Source organism: Chenopodium quinoa, unplaced genomic scaffold (genome assembly GCF_001683475.1).
Source record: "Chenopodium quinoa cultivar QQ74 unplaced genomic scaffold, ASM168347v1, whole genome shotgun sequence".
Lineage (NCBI taxonomy): Eukaryota > Viridiplantae > Streptophyta > Magnoliopsida > Caryophyllales > Amaranthaceae > Chenopodium > Chenopodium quinoa.
In genome coordinates this window covers 1,864,126-1,881,012 of record NW_018744284.1, presented here as the reverse complement: position 1 = coordinate 1,881,012, position 16,887 = coordinate 1,864,126, and the positions used below count along the sequence as shown (strand labels likewise).

The following is a 16,887-nucleotide window of genomic DNA, read 5'->3' as shown; positions in this document are numbered from 1 at the left end:
ACACAAGGGGAATTAAACATAATCTAAACTATCTACTCACAATAAATATCAATAACGTTTTACTAAAGATTATATTTTCTCAACTAAAACGACTTGAAATGAAATTAACTTTGTTCATAAGATCAGGGCCATGTACTAGTATATGAGATAATGAGATATTGTAATAAACAATTTTTTTTTTCCTTCCTATGGTAAATATGGAATTAAAAAAGATTTTTTTTGAAGACTGGAATTAAAAAAGATAGTGCCCCATCCCTCCAAACTAAGATAGAGTGGATTGGGTAGATGGTGGGGAAGGGAAATGGAGGCCGAAATTGGGTAGGGCCGGTGGCTGGGGCTGCCGGAATCTGGGTTTGGGATTTTCTTTTTTTAAAAAATTTTGTTTTTTTATTTATTATTTATTTATTTTAATAATTTTTTTTTTTTTTTTTTTTTTTACCAATCATATGATCAGTTGGGACCATTTAAAGCAAAAGAGATATAAAGGTCGGATTATTTAAAAATAATCGAAAGGTGATATTATTTTGGACGGATGAGTCAAAGCTCGGATTATTTCAGACAATTTTTTCAATATTTTATTATTCTCACTTTATTAAGTTGTATTTAGTGTATATATATAATTTAGCGTGTGTGTTCACCTAAGTTTTCAATTTCTAAACAATTAAAGTAGATACAAGTAAGCAACCCAAGCTATAGAAACTCCCGGTATTAGATAATTCAGGCTCATGAGTATTACTCCCCATGTTCTTATTAAAAAAAAAAAAAAAAAAAAAATTGATTCAAACTTTAAAGTCTTTGCCCGTAAATTTTCATTAATTTACTAGAATTAATATAGTCAAGTGGGGTCTTATTGGATTTGTCTCATTATATATTTTATTAATATCAAGTTTATATAATTTTTACGCATATAGAGTTGAAGTTAAATGTGTTTTAAGATGCTTTTTAGAGACCGTGAAAAATCAAATTAGGCAAAAAAAATAGGAACAGAATGAGTATTAGGAAGTGATCGATGTTTAACTTTTTCTTTAATTAGGACTGGTATATTTTTATTCTTACCAATTTTTCTTTCATTTTTCCTCTAAAATGAAAATTATTTGAGTTAAGCTTCCTTAAAACATAGATTGTGTGTGTTTCTTTTTTATTGAATATTCTTATCGTCGATTGAATTTATTTTTATTAATGGATAATGGCGAATTACACTTAGGTTGTCAAAGCTCAACTAAAGTTTTCTTCTAGTTTGTTGTTGCGAGTCGATTAAAATACTTTTCCTTTCATAATTTTGCAAACATATGTAAATTTATATTAGGAAAAATTTAGAGTAGCTAATAATCTCACCTTTGCGTGATCTGCTAAAAACACCTTAAATAATCAGGAAATAATCTCACCTTTTACCCTCATCTTCTCAAAATAAGCCTTTTTAACTTACAACCTATTTAACATGTTATTTTTTTCTTAAATATCTCTCATTCCCTCACAACCCTCATTCCTCTCCACAAACATCACCTTACTGCCATCGCTCCTTCTAGCCACCTATCCGACCACCATCCCAACCCACCCATGCCTCAATATATAATGATCGAAAGCATAATAACATCAGCAAGAGTAATGATTTGTGGGATTGCATGGTTTTTGGTTGGAGTCTCTGAGTGTCCAATTAATGAATTTGTAACTAAGTTAAATTTAGTTTGCTAAATAACTAACTAATTACTATAGTAAAGATCAATAAGAATGAAGTTTCATTGTGCATCTTTCATATGCCTCCTTAATCAGCTTCTTCTGAGATACAATTCTATGACCAGTGATATCGGTAATTCCCTTACCATCAATTCCCATCCCGTATGTTCCAATCACATTTATTACCAGAGTTAACAAGCTAGGCAAATCAAAATAAAAGAAAAAACATAATTAAGATAATGTAAATGATGATGACCATTAGTATGACGAAGATGATTATATGATGATGATGATAATGTATGATGGATGATGACCTTGGCAAATAGCTCTAAGAGCTTCAGCATCAGCAACGTTGTTGGCTGGGGCGATAAGTTGGTGAGATGTGGCTCGGAGCAACGCTGGTGTTTAGGGGTGTCCATAATTTGGATAAAAACCGAAATTCAATCCAATCCAAATCGAATTATTAATTTGGATCGGATTCAGACTCTAAATCGGATTAGATTAGATTGAAATTTTTTGAAAATTTGGAGTTTTGGATCGGATCAGACTAACCTTTTTTAGATCCAAAAAACTTAATTAAACTAACGATTATTTAAATTAATCATGTAAAAATATGTTAATAATTAATTAATATTAATTATGTAAAATTACATTTTCAATACTTGTATTAATCATGTAAAACTCTGTTTTCTAGATTAAAAATTTTATAGTTGCATTTTTATTTTTATAATCATTGTTGGCCCTAAAATTTGCAATGTATTTTAATTCAGATTTTTGGATCAGATCCAAATAACATAACCGAATTGTAATGCGGAGTGGATCGGATTGGGTGATGAGAAATTCGGATCGGATTGGATTTGAAAATTAAAAACTGAATTTTATTTCGTATCGGATTGGATTTGGCCTCAATCCAAACCGAATAGACACCCCTATTGGTGTCATGGAGAGACGTGGGAGCAACGTTGGTGTTGGTTGCGGTGGTGAATAAAGTGGGCTGCCACGTACAGAAGAGGAAAAGTAAGAGAAAGGAAGGTTTATTTTTTTCTAAATAATTAGATCAATAGAAATTGATGTGTGGCAAGTTCTCCATTTCAAACGGTTAACATACTTACAAAACCGGTCAGGGCCTGTTTTGAGAAGGTGAGGGTAAAAGGTGGGATTATTTTCGGATTATTTAAATGTGAGCTTGTTTTGAGCGGATCACGTAAAGGTGGGATTATTAGTTTCAATTTTTCCTAAATAAAATTAAAATATATACACACATAAGCATATAGTCATACATAATGCAATGAAGTTTGCAAGCTATGGTCTCAGTTCAATGTTAATGCCGATGGTCAGCTCATTAGGGTGACAAATGGTAACGTGGTTAAGAGTTCGGTTCCTAACAAGGTGGCTTCTCTTGAGATAGATTATAAATTTATAACCCTAACCCTTCTCATTTTTAGCGGAACAGATCTACTAATTTTTTTTATTCCAGTTAGTAATAAGAGGGATCTTGAACTAAGAAATATACTCTAGAAGCTAAAAAGGGCGTCTTGAGCATTTGTAATAATTGGGTTTATTGATATTCTTGGTATAACATATGCTACCACACATACAATCATACTCAATTCCATGAAATTATTTGATCTTCAAGGGGATCTTCTATAATTTTGCATGTGAGGGATTATTTATTCCTTGGTTTCCTCCAATTATTGATAACTTGATGATTTTTGGATAATAGTAGATAGAAAGAACGCTCGTAAGGATAACTATCATACAAACAGCTCCGCGAGTTCATGGAAAGCAAACTCGAGTCCATGGCTTAGAGGATATAAAATCTAAGACAGATCCTTATTGCCATGAGCTAAGTCAACTTAAAACAACACGGTTTGAAGGATCTCTCCAAGCACCTCCAAGCGAGGATGTGGATGCATATATGACATTGTCAATTAAATTGCAAAAATACATGTCAAGAACCTTTTAAGTCTATTCCACATCCTAACTAAACACTAATGGTTAGTTAGTGTTTTGGTTAGAAAACAATGGACCTTCGGCAGGTCCCTCGGATGAGTGGAGATGAACCCCAATTCGAGTGATGGCCGAATTGAGGATTTCCTGCACAGCGGAACAAACGTAAACTGGCCTCGGGGGTTGTGCCGAGGAAGGCCCCTCCGATGCTGAAGTCAGTACGGATGTAAGGTAATGAGAGAAAAGCTATGCAAGATAATTTGTTGCTTGAGGCAATTTGTGTGTATGTCCGTAATTGTACAAAAATGTGAGCTTTTATACCTTACTCCAATTGAGTGGATTGGGCTTGAGGAGCTAAATGGGCTGCCATTTAGCTGGGCCTTGCTTTACCTGACTTGGCTTTGTTGGATGGTGGGTTGAACCTTGCCTTGTGGGATTTTATTGATTTTCATATATGGACCGGGCCCAAATATAAGTTATTTGGACCCCAAACAGTTAGGAATAATATCCCAGTGGAGTTGCTAAATTGTAGGCATCTATTGAAGTGTGCCTACTTTAGCACATGTGAATGTGCTTGAAAATCGTAGGAAGATATGGAATTGATATTAAATTGTAAGAGCAAGAGACAAGTAGGGAGTTGCGAACAAGTTTTTAATAAGGAACTTGTAAACTAATCATAAATCATTTATGACAACCACGAAAAAGGACATATTGAAGGCAACAATGACTTTGGGTTACACCTCTTGAACTACAACTAGATATTCGGGGATAAAAGTACGAAATTGAGTCAAGAAGTCAATTTTTCCCGTATTCACTTTTACTTCTATTGGTTCTTATAGCAATATATATTATTTGCAATTGAAAAGACATACAAATGTTTGTTCAATTAGCTCCAAATTAATTAGATTATGCAAAGTAAATTTAATACTAAATGCACATGTAATTTCTAACATTATGATCACTTGATTAAACAACATAATTAATGGGAGTCTACCAGGTTGTCTACAATTATCTTACTATGCGTGATATTCAAGTACTTGTCATGATTAACATGCAATATTGTGTTTAATAAATTAATCCAATTAAAATCATGTATAGCAAACAGAAGAACATGTGACAAATAAATATTGAAAGCAACCTAACATGATACTAGCAAAATAAATAGGGCAATTAAAAATTAGAGGATTAATAACTTACGTGGAACGAGCCGCTTAAATTTCTACATTGCGAATAAAAAAAACTAGTAACTTAAAATAATAAAAAATTATTAGAGTTAATTTAAAATAAAGAAATTAAAAATGTTTGGTCACTGACATGATTATACCTTCACGCCTGATCTAAAGGCGTGTCTAAATGTAAATCCTTGAATCTTGTTTCGTACTTCGAATAACTTCAATAGGATTATAAATAAAGCTAAGAACAATATAAATTGTATGTCGAAACTTTACGCATAATCCGTTAGGTCATCTTGAATTGAAACTAGTCGTCGAGTGCCACTTCTTCTCCCAAATATTAGAAAATAGGTAACTATTCATATACTAAAAATTGGTAAAGGATTGATAAAAATCTGGAGATGCACCACGACTCGAAAAAAAATATAGCGCTCCACATCAAAATTTGGCATTACATGTTACTTATGCAGCAGAACACCGCCGCGTTGCGCAGTTTTTTTTTTCTATTATAATTCCTAGCTTGGATTATTGCACATAATATATTTTTGAAAAGCTTTGAAATTTATTTTCCAATCCAATTAAAATGAGGGTAATATAACTTCTATATTTTATGATATCATCAAAATAATAAAAAGGTTTCAGTTTTAGACCGAGTTTGAATTAGTATTTTTTTCATATATCTTTCGTTATAATTCAAAATTAGGCTTATGATATATCATTGGAATAATATTTCAAGAGTTACCCAATGACATAGGACTTGCATAAATTTTATGAGGCTCAAAAATCAAATTTGCTCGGTTTGGGGCTGCAGTTATGAGATGGAAAATTTTGGTTAAGATTTGTGGATTTCGGGCTATTGAAATTGCTAAAACGCCTTAGGAAATGATAATGGACTAGATGAATGGAATATTCAATTCATTACACAAATCGGACCAAACAGGCAATGAAGGTTGTTTCATCATTAGGCTTCATTACACAAATCGGACCAAACCCCACCCACTCGTTCTTCCCGTAACACCCCCACTTTCTCCTCTCATAACCTCCCCATCCCGCAGTGCCACCAAGCCTCCTCCCCTTCTTACATTACTACCTCACCATACTCTATCATCCCTATCCATTTCACCGCAACACCACTCTTAGATTTGGCTTCAATGGTGGCTTTGATGGTATTTTTCGAGGGCATACTTGTGATGGTGAACTTTTTGTTTTTAGGGTGGTCATAGGGATTCAAGTGGTGGTAGGAAGTGGGTATGAGTCTCATGTCAAGGATAGGGGCAAGGTTCACTTCATGAATTGGACCATGGATGGCTGGGGTTAGAAAGTCGGTGGTAGGGTCGTGGTTAGTTGTGGTCAGTTAAGGGTGGGGTGGAAATGGGGTTTGGGGTGGGGGTTATGTGGTGGTGGTTATGGAGGGGTGGTGGTAATGAAATTGATGGACTGTAGTAGGAGAGGAAAGAAAAGACAGAGTTTTTTTTTTATTATTTTTTTTATAGTAAAAAAATAAACATTTTCTAAAATATAAAATTGTAAAAATAAATAAAAATTTATATCCAACTAGTACAATGTGACACATGTCACATTTTACTTCTTAAATAGGTTACCAACCGATTATATTCTATTTTGAGCATATGCCCCAAAGGCCGTATTATTCTGGGATAATCAAAGGGTTTGTTTTTGGAAGAACGGCCAAGGTTGTCATGTTATTTTTGACAATATTTCCTAAATACATACAGTTAATATAAATTTTAAACTTTGAACTATAAAAAATATTTATTTTTACTAAACTAGAGAATTGATTTCAAAATCCAAAGTATAAAATTGTGCTTTGAGAAAAAGGAAATAATCTCTTGGTTTAAATGATACAAATGATCTTTTCCAAACTTTTACTCACATGATATGTCAATGGCCTCATGTCTCTTGTGATTATTTCCAAATAATGAGATTCACATGATAGAGCAATGGTCTCATGCCTCTTGTGATAATTTTCAATTAATGAGATTCACATGGTAGAGCAATAATGGCCTCATGCCTCATAAATATTTCCAATTAAAGAGATATTCACATGATAAAGCAATGTGATTATGCCTCTCATGATAATTTCTAATTAATGAGATTAACAATAATAAATCAATGACCTTTTTTTTTATTATTGTTTTTAATTGTTGATATCACATAGATATGCAAGCTAGTAAGCCCATGATTTATTCATGCATTTGATCTACTAATACTATATATAATCAATGAATCTTCTCATAATTTTCATAAACTCTAAAATAATCTTAGCAAATAAGAAAATCAAGGATTTTCATTTAAGAAACATTTTAAGGTCCGATGGACGCCCAAAACGTTATCAGTAGTGAAACAAGAAGTAGCTATGATCGAATATATGAAATCAAGGCGTTCGATGAAGGAAAACTTGGTGTTAAAGGGCTAATAGATGCCGGTATACAAAAAATTCCTAGTATGTTTGTTAGACCTCTTGAGGATCGCGTAAAAGATTTTGATACATGTTCTGAAAATATAAGTGTGCCAATAATAAACTTTGCTGATCTTGGTGAAAAAAATGATCGAATTGCTGAGATTTCCAAGGAAATAATAATGGCATCAAATGAGTGGGGATTTTTTCAAGTTATAAACCATGGGATCCCTAATGAATTGTTAGAAAAGATGATTAAACGAACTCAAATGTTTCATGAACAAGATGCTGAGTCTAAGAAGAAGTTCTACACTCGTGATTTTCATTCAAAGTCTGTGTACTTTACTAGCAACCATGACTTGTATAAGTCAAAGGCTGCAAGTTGGAAGGACATTTTGTATATTAACGCTCGAAATACTGATGGTGAAATTGATCATGAAGAGTTGCCTCCTGTATGCAAGTAAGTTATTATTTGTCTCAAATAACATACAATTATTTGACATCTGAAATTAAGTTATTAAATTGGTGTTATTGTACATTAAAAAATAAATTTCCTAGTATCCAAATAAGGGTTTCAATCCATGCATAGCTTTGTCCCTAAATTTTTAAAACAATAAATAATGGTATATATTATTTTAAATTCACCTAAAACCTAAGCCCACATACATCAAATAGTCTACTTCATAAAAGTTATATAGATTATGATTTTAAAATTACTTAGTAGTATATGAAGAGATGGAAATATTATTGAGCTGAGTAGTATTCAAAAAAATTACTTTCATTTCTGTTTGTGGTTTATTCTTAAGAAAAAAATCACAATCATGTAAGGTCTTGTTTTATTTATCACAATCTCTATTTTGTAAATAATTTGTTTTTATAATATTTGCTCATAATAATGTTTGTAAAAATCATGCTTTTTAATAATTGAAGATATTAATATTTTATATTATATGTAAGCACAAGTTCTAATTAAATTAAAATGAAATAAATAATTTTTTTTCATTTTAACTTTATTTTATGTTATTTTACAAAAATTATAGTACAATTGTTTAATTTAAATAATCTAACTTTTAAAAAAAAGTCTCTTGGATTCATAAAATTTATAAAATATAAATTTATTTTATGGAAAAGTAAATTAAGTGTGGATCTAAAGCTTTGGATTAGGAAATTTCGTGTCCTCATATCTAGATCTGGTCTAGTCCATATTTACGAAACAAATCTACATGAAATGATTGTTAAACTAAAGTATATGGAGATAGTGCAGTATCTAGGATTTTAAAACATAGTGTGCATAATTAAAATAGTGGTGACATGATACTAAGAATTCGGAGTATAAGATTAAATCTAACAAAGTTTTGATAAATATATGATGCATTTTGGGAAAAGAATTGTTTGTGTCTGTGTTAATGAGAATGTGAAATTAAAAAAAAACGAAAATCCTTAAGCATGGTGGTTAATTACTTCCCTGTTCCAAGCTTTCGCTTGCAAACTTTATAATTTGATTTTATAAATTAATTATTGATGTACGAAAAAAAGAAAAAAAAAACATATTTTTAGTAGATGAGGACATAAAGTATAGGCACATCCACACCTACCCTCTAAGTGAACTACATTCATCACTATATGGAAAAAATTATTATCAAGTTAGAATACTCCATATTTGTCTTGTTGTCTTCCCTAATAAATAAATGGAGCAACATATTATCAATTTAATACATACTTCATTTGTTTATTTTAGCTGACATACTTTTGACTTTTACTTTAATCATAAACTACACTTTGATATTAGTCATGTAGGATCTTATTTGAATCGTCTTAATGTTAATTATGTTAAAATTCATTGTTTTTAATTTCACAATATATTGATATTTTGAGATATTAATCGTTAAAATTGAATGTATAAAATACATGGTTGGGGATGAATGTATAAAAAATATTCATTTTGCAGGGATGTGATATTGGAGTATATTGACCGCATCCTTATGCTTGGTGATCGCATACTTATGATAATATCATTCGGCCTCGGACTTGAACCCGATTGTCTTGGAAATATGGCAAAAGGTACAAAAAGTTGGGCCATAGCTAACAACTATTACCCAGCATGTCCTCAACCAGGATTGACCTTGGGAACTGCTGCCCATGTTGATACTTCATTTATAACAATACTCTTACAGGACAATATTGGTGGACTTCAGGTACTTCATGATAACAAATGGGTTAATATTGAGCCTGTTACTGGTGGTTTGATTGTTAACTTCGGATCAATACTTCAGGTATTACTTCTTTTCATTGTATACTAGTTCTTAGATGAAAGAAGGTTAACAATCTACATTGTTCTGGTACAATACTTATAATTCTAATCTTTTTACCTTTCAGATGATAACTAACGACATAATAAAAGGTGCATGTCATAGAGTGATTGCTAAAAGTGTTGGACCAAGGATCTCTATTGCATTCTTTTTTAGTGGTGTTATGACATCAGAGAAGATACATGGTCCAATAAAGGAACTAATATCAAAAGAAAAGACACCAATTTATAGAAAATTCTCAATTGAGGAAGTGATGAAAAACTTGTTCTCAAATTCACTTGATGTAGTTGGAGCCAACCTCGATTATTTTAAAATTCACCATATGGGTGATGACAAGTAACTATCGTGGGGCGATATGTTACAAAGATGTGTTTAATTGGTACACAATAAACAAATTTATTTGATATATTTGCTGCAATATATTTTTAATTTCTTCAAATTAAAATGAAATACCTTTAGTTACTATGAGCTTTGTAGCATGTACTTTTTTGTTAAAACAAGACTAGTTCTTACCTCTAATTTTTTTAATCCATTTTATCATTTACACTTTGCTACAGGTTTACAAAATTATAGCGAAACATGTTAGACCTTGTAAGCATTAAACCCTCCAATGAAGTGTGAAAATGTGAGCATGCTTATATTAATATGGCGAAGTTTAGACACCTAAATGTTCTTTTTTTTTTTAAAAAAAAAAAGACACCTAATGTTTTTCCCCGACCCAAACCCGATAGTGATACATGACCTTTCACTGTCATTTAGTCAGGTTGCGCATCGGATTAGAAAAGTGCTTGAATTTTTATTAAAAACCCTGCCCATATTTATATTAATCCACTTAATCCATCCCATTTAAAGCCAAAACATTTATTCATTCAAACACTTGCCTTATTTTTATCCTTAGTCCAATCCTATTAATTCCAACAAAACCTATGCTCAAAAGTTAGGAATTGAAAATGGGTTTAATCCATTGCTATATAGATCAAATTTAATTAGAAAACTAGTTAAATAACCTGAATAGGAACTTTCTAAAAGTCACCCTATTGTCACGCCGAGATAATTTTGTCATACCTCAAAAGATCCTGTTGGGGATCAACTAATGTTATTGTGTCACAACGATATGTTATTATCCTTTTCTAAGTATTTTTGAAAATCAAATATTCCGAAACATATATACCCTTTTGGTCATGCTATGTTGCATTGGTTATTGTCGCATCGCGAAATTGTTTTTGTAGGGTTTCGTAGTAACCCACACTACGCGGAATGAAACCCGCCAAGACCCGCCCCCATAATAAATGCAATTAACAAGCAAAACATAATTAAAAGCATAATAAAGGATAAAAGATTATACCTTTGACGCGTGCTTCGCTCAACTATGAGCTCATACTTGAACCCCAAAAATACGAGGCCTCCGACGGGATCGTACCCTCGAACCCGACCCGAGCGTCCTAAGCCTCGAAGGTTAGTCGAGGCCCGGACAAATATAAACTTGGAGTTTTACGAATTTCAAGGTATACTCAACAATGGAGTGGCCTTTACTTTTCCACTCAAGTGTTGTTCTAAAAAATCCCAACCAAGTGGGTATTTATAGAGAATGGGAACTTGAATCCCATTTCATGATCAATGTGGGATCATGTGAAAAAGCATTAATTTATTTAATTTTAAATTAAATAATTAATTAAATGCAATCACAATGCAACAAGTGTCAAGGGGAGAGAGAGGGTTAGGTGAGGACCATGAACCTTGGGGGACCATTGCCTTGCTCCTCAAGGCATGCTCCAAGCCCTTGGTCCCCACTCCCTCAAACTGTCACCAAGCATGCTGGGCTGCCAGCCAGCTAGCACGCCAGCTGGTGCTGCCAGCTAGCCCAGCCACCAGTCTCGCATCCCAGCCAGCATATGTGTGTTGCCGCTGGGCGATGCTAGTGCTGCTACTACGTGCTAGTGCTAGGCGCTGCTAGCTGCTAGCACTGGTGCTGGCCCTGGAACGCACTAGCACTCCCAGGCACTCGCACGCCCACTCGCATGCCTACGCACAGCCAGTCCATCATACGCATAGCCCAGCCAGCGCACTCACGCACGCAATGCCTAGCATTGCGATGGTGCTGTGCGATGGTGCATGGCCTGCAATGGTGCGAGACACACACACGCAAGGCCCAGCATGCGTGCTGCTAGCGAGCCACGCATGCTGGATAGCTTGATGCTTGGCGATGGTGCTAGGCACACACACACACGCACACAAGCAAGTGCCCAGCACTGCGATGGTGCGATGGTACTGCGATAGTGCCTAGGCACCCATGCACGCACGCTGCTGTGCTGCTGTGCCATGCGAAGGCACGCACACACGCAAGTGGTGCTGCGATGGGCATCCTAGTGCACCTAGCACACCATGGTGCGCCTAGGCTTGCGATGAGCTAGCCTAGCCTAGCTACGGCGATGCTCGTAATTGTTGCTTGTGATTTTGCGACGCTCGGCCTCGACGCCCTAGGCTCGATATTCGACGTCTTTGTTCGTTAAACTTCGACGACTCATTAAATCCTTCGGATTGATTCGTCGTCTCGGATCGGTTGTTCGATTGGGTTCGACCCGAAGGGTTCAGTTAAGATTAAGCTGTAATATTAATTATACCTTAATATTACTGATCGGAAGCGGCCTCCACCTAGGCATTCCGATCTTTTGATCTTACTGAAGAATTAGCTCTGTAATAATTCTGAACCCTCTATCAGAATAATACACTTGTTGGAAGGACACCATTCCTTTCAGTTTTTGTGCAGTGGCACGACAACTTTTTAGTGTTCTTATTATTTTTTTTAGCCTATAAATACCGGACTCATTTTAAGGGTTCCAAAACCCTTTTTCGACAACGCACAAGCTTCCCTAAACTTTAGGAATTTCTAGTTCTTTCACCATTTCTCCCTTAAGCATTTTATGACCCTGTATAATACTCGAAGCTCTCTCCCTTGACCATGGCGTGAAAATTTTAGTTCTTGAGGGTTTAACAAATCCTAAACTAACTCTTTTTAATTAATTTATCTCAATATATGGATTAATAATTTCCTTGAAGTTAAATTATGCTCTATTCTATTTGTAGTTTCAAGAGGTTACGCAATTGAAGTAAGTAGTTTACTATTATCCTTCGTAATTAATATAAGGATTGTGATTTTCCTTTCATTGTATCATGTTTAGGGTTATTTCATTATTAACATCATGTTTACGCGTTAAATTATTCCTGTTAGTAGCATGCCTAGAGTTTTGCCAATAATTAAAGTCACATTTTGGATGCTTTGATTTTTTACGTTTAATTATAGCTGAGTTACCTCCGATGTTATCATGCATGATTGTTATTTTAATCACCAATTGTATGTTTCATTAAGATCTGTAACTGAAAATCACCACTAATAAGATAAATTAGACAATAGGTTCCTATTGATCTTGTTGCTTAATCGAAGTGATCACCATATTAAATTATGTGTGTCGTAATATCAACCAACTTAGCCTTATTAGTTTGGAGCATATTAAACAATTGTTTGTATACCTTACGAATAACAAACAATTGATAAGGGTAGGAAAATAGGTCGTCACTACATCAAACCATATTTATAAACACCTTACTAGCCTAATACAAGTACAAGGGCAAGTAAGGGATCAAACCATAAGGACTAAGGGGCTTTTGGCCATAGCGATCAATTTAAGGAACCAACTGAAAATAAATAATCATGAGCTCATTTAGGGGAAATTAACACATTCAACTCACTTTGTATAGTCAAATTAAACATGATAATTATCGCAAATTAATTTGCTCCCACGCAACTAACCTAGTCTAAAAATGGATGAATTTATACTCTTAATTAAATCACATACACCCACACAATCAACCAAGAGTTAGATAAGAATCAAAGGGGCAATTAGCTAGAAAGATCCTAAACAATAAAACCATCATCCATATTCACAAATTGAGCATCATCACAATCTAAACACTATCAATCAATTATTAGCATCACTATTGCCTTCATCTCATTCTCTAGCTTAAAACCAATCTTAGAATAAGGAAAGCTAAGAGACCATGAAAAACATGAAGCAACTAGTAAAATAGGCAAGCAAACAATACATTATGAAAAAATAATCAAGCACCAAAAAAAAGATTAAAAACTTATTAATAAAGTAATGAACAAACTAAAATCATCTACACTAATATATTAACAGACGTTTATAAAAACGTCCATGTGTTACGTAGTTCCTTTTAAATTGCGCCACGTCACTTCACAAACACTTCATGACGCTACATCACCTACCCAACATCTCTTTATGCCGCATCATCATTGAATTAACCTTAATCGTTACGCCATGTCACCCAAGCAACCCACATTACTTCATAGAAAAATATAAGTTTAACGGGTTTTGAACACCCAGCCACTTATAACAAAGTTGGCTATTTAACCATCTTAGCCCATTATCAAGCATGTTATAAATATGAAAAAAATGTACATAAGTGTAAACAATATGATTTAATTATTAAAAAAAATAACACAATCAATAATGCCGATTTTAGATTTCAAAATCCTTTAAAAAAAAAACCCCCAATTGCAAGATTACAAAAGTATCAAACAGGGGTAACGCTCGGACTACTCACTAGTTAAACTAATGAAAAAAAGTAAATAAAAGCTATAAATGAAAGCAATAAATAAGAGAAGAGAGAGTAAGAAAATGTTCAATGTTGGATGAAATTTTTTTCCAATTGATATTGTCACCAAACAATATTCAAAAAGCTTCAATATTTCATTGATATTTCTCACTTTCTCTCTCTAAAAAAGGAGAACCCTAATTTCTTATCATAACATTAAGATAAAGAAAAAAAAAGAGGGCCTAATCTAATCCTAATCTAAAGTGATTGTTGAGGTAAATATCGTTCTTTACCAACAAGTTAAATACTCTATCTTGTTTTAAAGTTTAGGAGGCTGCCCCTCGAGTTACCAATTTCAAAGATTGATAACCTTGCTAATGTAAAAACAAAACAATAAGGAAGCTTTCCCAAAAGAAGTAAAACAAGTTAGATTGCTCAAAGAAACAAGTAGATAAACATATGACAAAAGATACAAATGCATTCCATTAATTAAAGGATAGAGCCAAGTCTACAATTGTATAAGTTGAAGGAGAGGTTACCTCCATGATCATACAATTGGAAAAGACGAACGATCTTCAATACATGCTACGTGATAAACTACACTATCGCTTGGCTACTAAGCCAAGGGAAACTACGAAAGCTAAGAAAAAAGCTTTAAAAAAAATGAAATGCTTGTTTTTGATTGATTTGTTGATGTCTTCCTTTGATCCTGCACTTCTCTTTATAGGCGAATGGAGCGGTTATGGCGGACTCCCATAACTGTTGTACATTTATGCTTCTTAGCACCAACACTTCTTCAAAAATTAAAACATTCATTAGCCTCCTAAACCGGCTCTTATGTGTTGGGCCTTCATGTGATATCGACCTAGTCCCTTTTATACCTAAACCAACTTAACCTAAAGACCTTTTAATGACTCTAAAAACCTGTTAATTCGGTCAAAGTCAAGAAGGTCAAACAAAAGTAAAAAAAAAAAATCTGATTTTGGGTGTAACAAATTAAATGCCCCTCTCATTTGGGTGGTTGATGGCGTTTGAAACCAACCAAATTATAACTTTTCATGCATAAATAAAAATCATTGTGTATGTCTAACTCTGTAAATATCAAAGAATACAGAATATAAACATTACTTAATATTTACAAAGACAAAATAATTACAAAAGAAGAGCATTTAAAAACTTATAAGTTTTGAATAGTGTATGCTCGCTCTTTTAAAGGACTTAAGGTTAAATATATACAGCGATATAATTATTGAGACGCCTTCAATATCCTGGGTCATCTTGAAGCGTAGCTACACTATTTGGTAGCCCAGGATAATTAAGATAATCTTCAAATTCATCGTCACTAGGCTCTATAAGGAGCCAGTTAATTATGTGATGTTCAAAAATCTCTTCGTTCCATAACTGGCAAGCTCACTTGTACATCAGGGTGTGTATTTTTGTACCCCTGGTTACCTTGACTTCTTAGTACGTCTTAGAGTAAGGAATAGTCGTTGCCTCGAATTTTCCATCGAATGTGGGGGGAAAGATCGTTCTGATCTCCCTGGCCCATCTTTTGCAAACCAAGACAGCGTTTGCCCTGTCCTACTTCTCCTCCAAGTAAGGAAGCATTAAATTCTTCAAAAGATCAGCGTGTGAACGCACTAGAAAAGCGTTAGGCCGAGCAAGTCCGTTTTCATCTTCCAAAATGGCAAGTTTATCCCCCCATCGCTTCCTGATCTTCTAATTGAGGCGATTTTTCTTTTGATTCCTGTAGTTACTCTTCCATTTAGCGCGTCTATCCATGGCTAAATGGTGATTTGGACAATCGTTTGGATACTCAATGGATCCATGGAGTATATTGTCAATATAGAACATACCAACTCTATAAACTTCCCCATTAGGCCTAATGTGTAGCATCTGAATGAGATTTATAAGATCCTCCATGATAATTTCAAAATTCAATTTCAGAAAGTTGTTGAAAAACTCTGACAGATTAAATTTATTGAGAGAGAATGTAAAATTAGCTTAATGAAGAAGGAAAATTTTGGGTGAACTGACTATTCGTATTTATAATCACTCTTGTGTCACCCTTGACAGTTAAAATTCTCTGTTACTTCAATATGTCGTGGAAAAACTATGTAATTCTCCACATTCTTGAAAGTTGTTTATCCAAAAATCATATTAAGGGGAATGAATTGGAAATAAACCGTCACGAAAATTACATGGTAACTTCCACTTCCAAGTTAATAACTTACTGATCATATAATTTTATTGGGAATTTATTAGAAGTGTCTTTTCAATTAAATGTCAATAAATATAGTTGTCTGTGACTTGGTAAAACATAAAAATTATCATAATTACTACCCATATATTTAATTTCTAGAAAAATCAAAATATTTTTGTGTGGGTACAATTATAATGAATCAATTGCATCGCTTGATCAGATGAACAAAATATTCATAATTTGCATTGATTATATATATAATTTGGGTAAATCTAAGATCAAACAATATAGAAATTAAACTTTAAAGAGTTAAGACATGAAGCAACATGTTAAGTACTTAGTTTCAAAGGAACTAAGGACATGCACCACATCATGTTTGAGCACTTAACTCCTTAAACAAAAGTTAGTTTAATTAGACAAAAGAAATCAAACCAAGTAAGCCTTAGCCTTTGATCAATCCCAAGTATGATTGGGGCTTTTATGTGCTGGTTCAAACATATAAGAGGGTAAATCAAAGCTATCTCCTTGCTCTATAATCATCATCCTACC

At 33.6% G+C, this 16,887-nt stretch overlaps 1 protein-coding gene across 1 annotated transcript; it reads left to right on the top strand.

The window, feature by feature from the left end:
* Window positions 1–7,127: 7,127 nt before the first annotated feature.
* LOC110695019 (1-aminocyclopropane-1-carboxylate oxidase homolog 1-like) lies at window positions 7,128–9,861 on the top strand. The gene is made up of 3 exons (XM_021872212.1): window positions 7,128–7,672; window positions 9,161–9,485; window positions 9,589–9,861. Exons 1-3 carry the CDS (start codon window positions 7,128–7,130, stop codon window positions 9,859–9,861), a joined length of 1,143 nt encoding a protein of 380 aa, XP_021727904.1.
* Window positions 9,862–16,887: the final 7,026 nt, after the last annotated feature.

Bases quoted from the DNA above. Each gene is read 5' to 3' on its own strand.
- LOC110695019 (XM_021872212.1), top strand. From the start codon at position 7,128: ATGGACGCCCAAAACGTTATCAGTAGTGAAACAAGAAGTAGCTATGAT. The intron at 7,673-9,160 runs GTAAGTTATTAT...TTCATTTTGCAG, and splicing joins GAGTTGCCTCCTGTATGCAA to GGATGTGATATTGGAGTATA. The intron at 9,486-9,588 runs GTATTACTTCTT...TTTACCTTTCAG, and splicing joins ACTTCGGATCAATACTTCAG to ATGATAACTAACGACATAAT.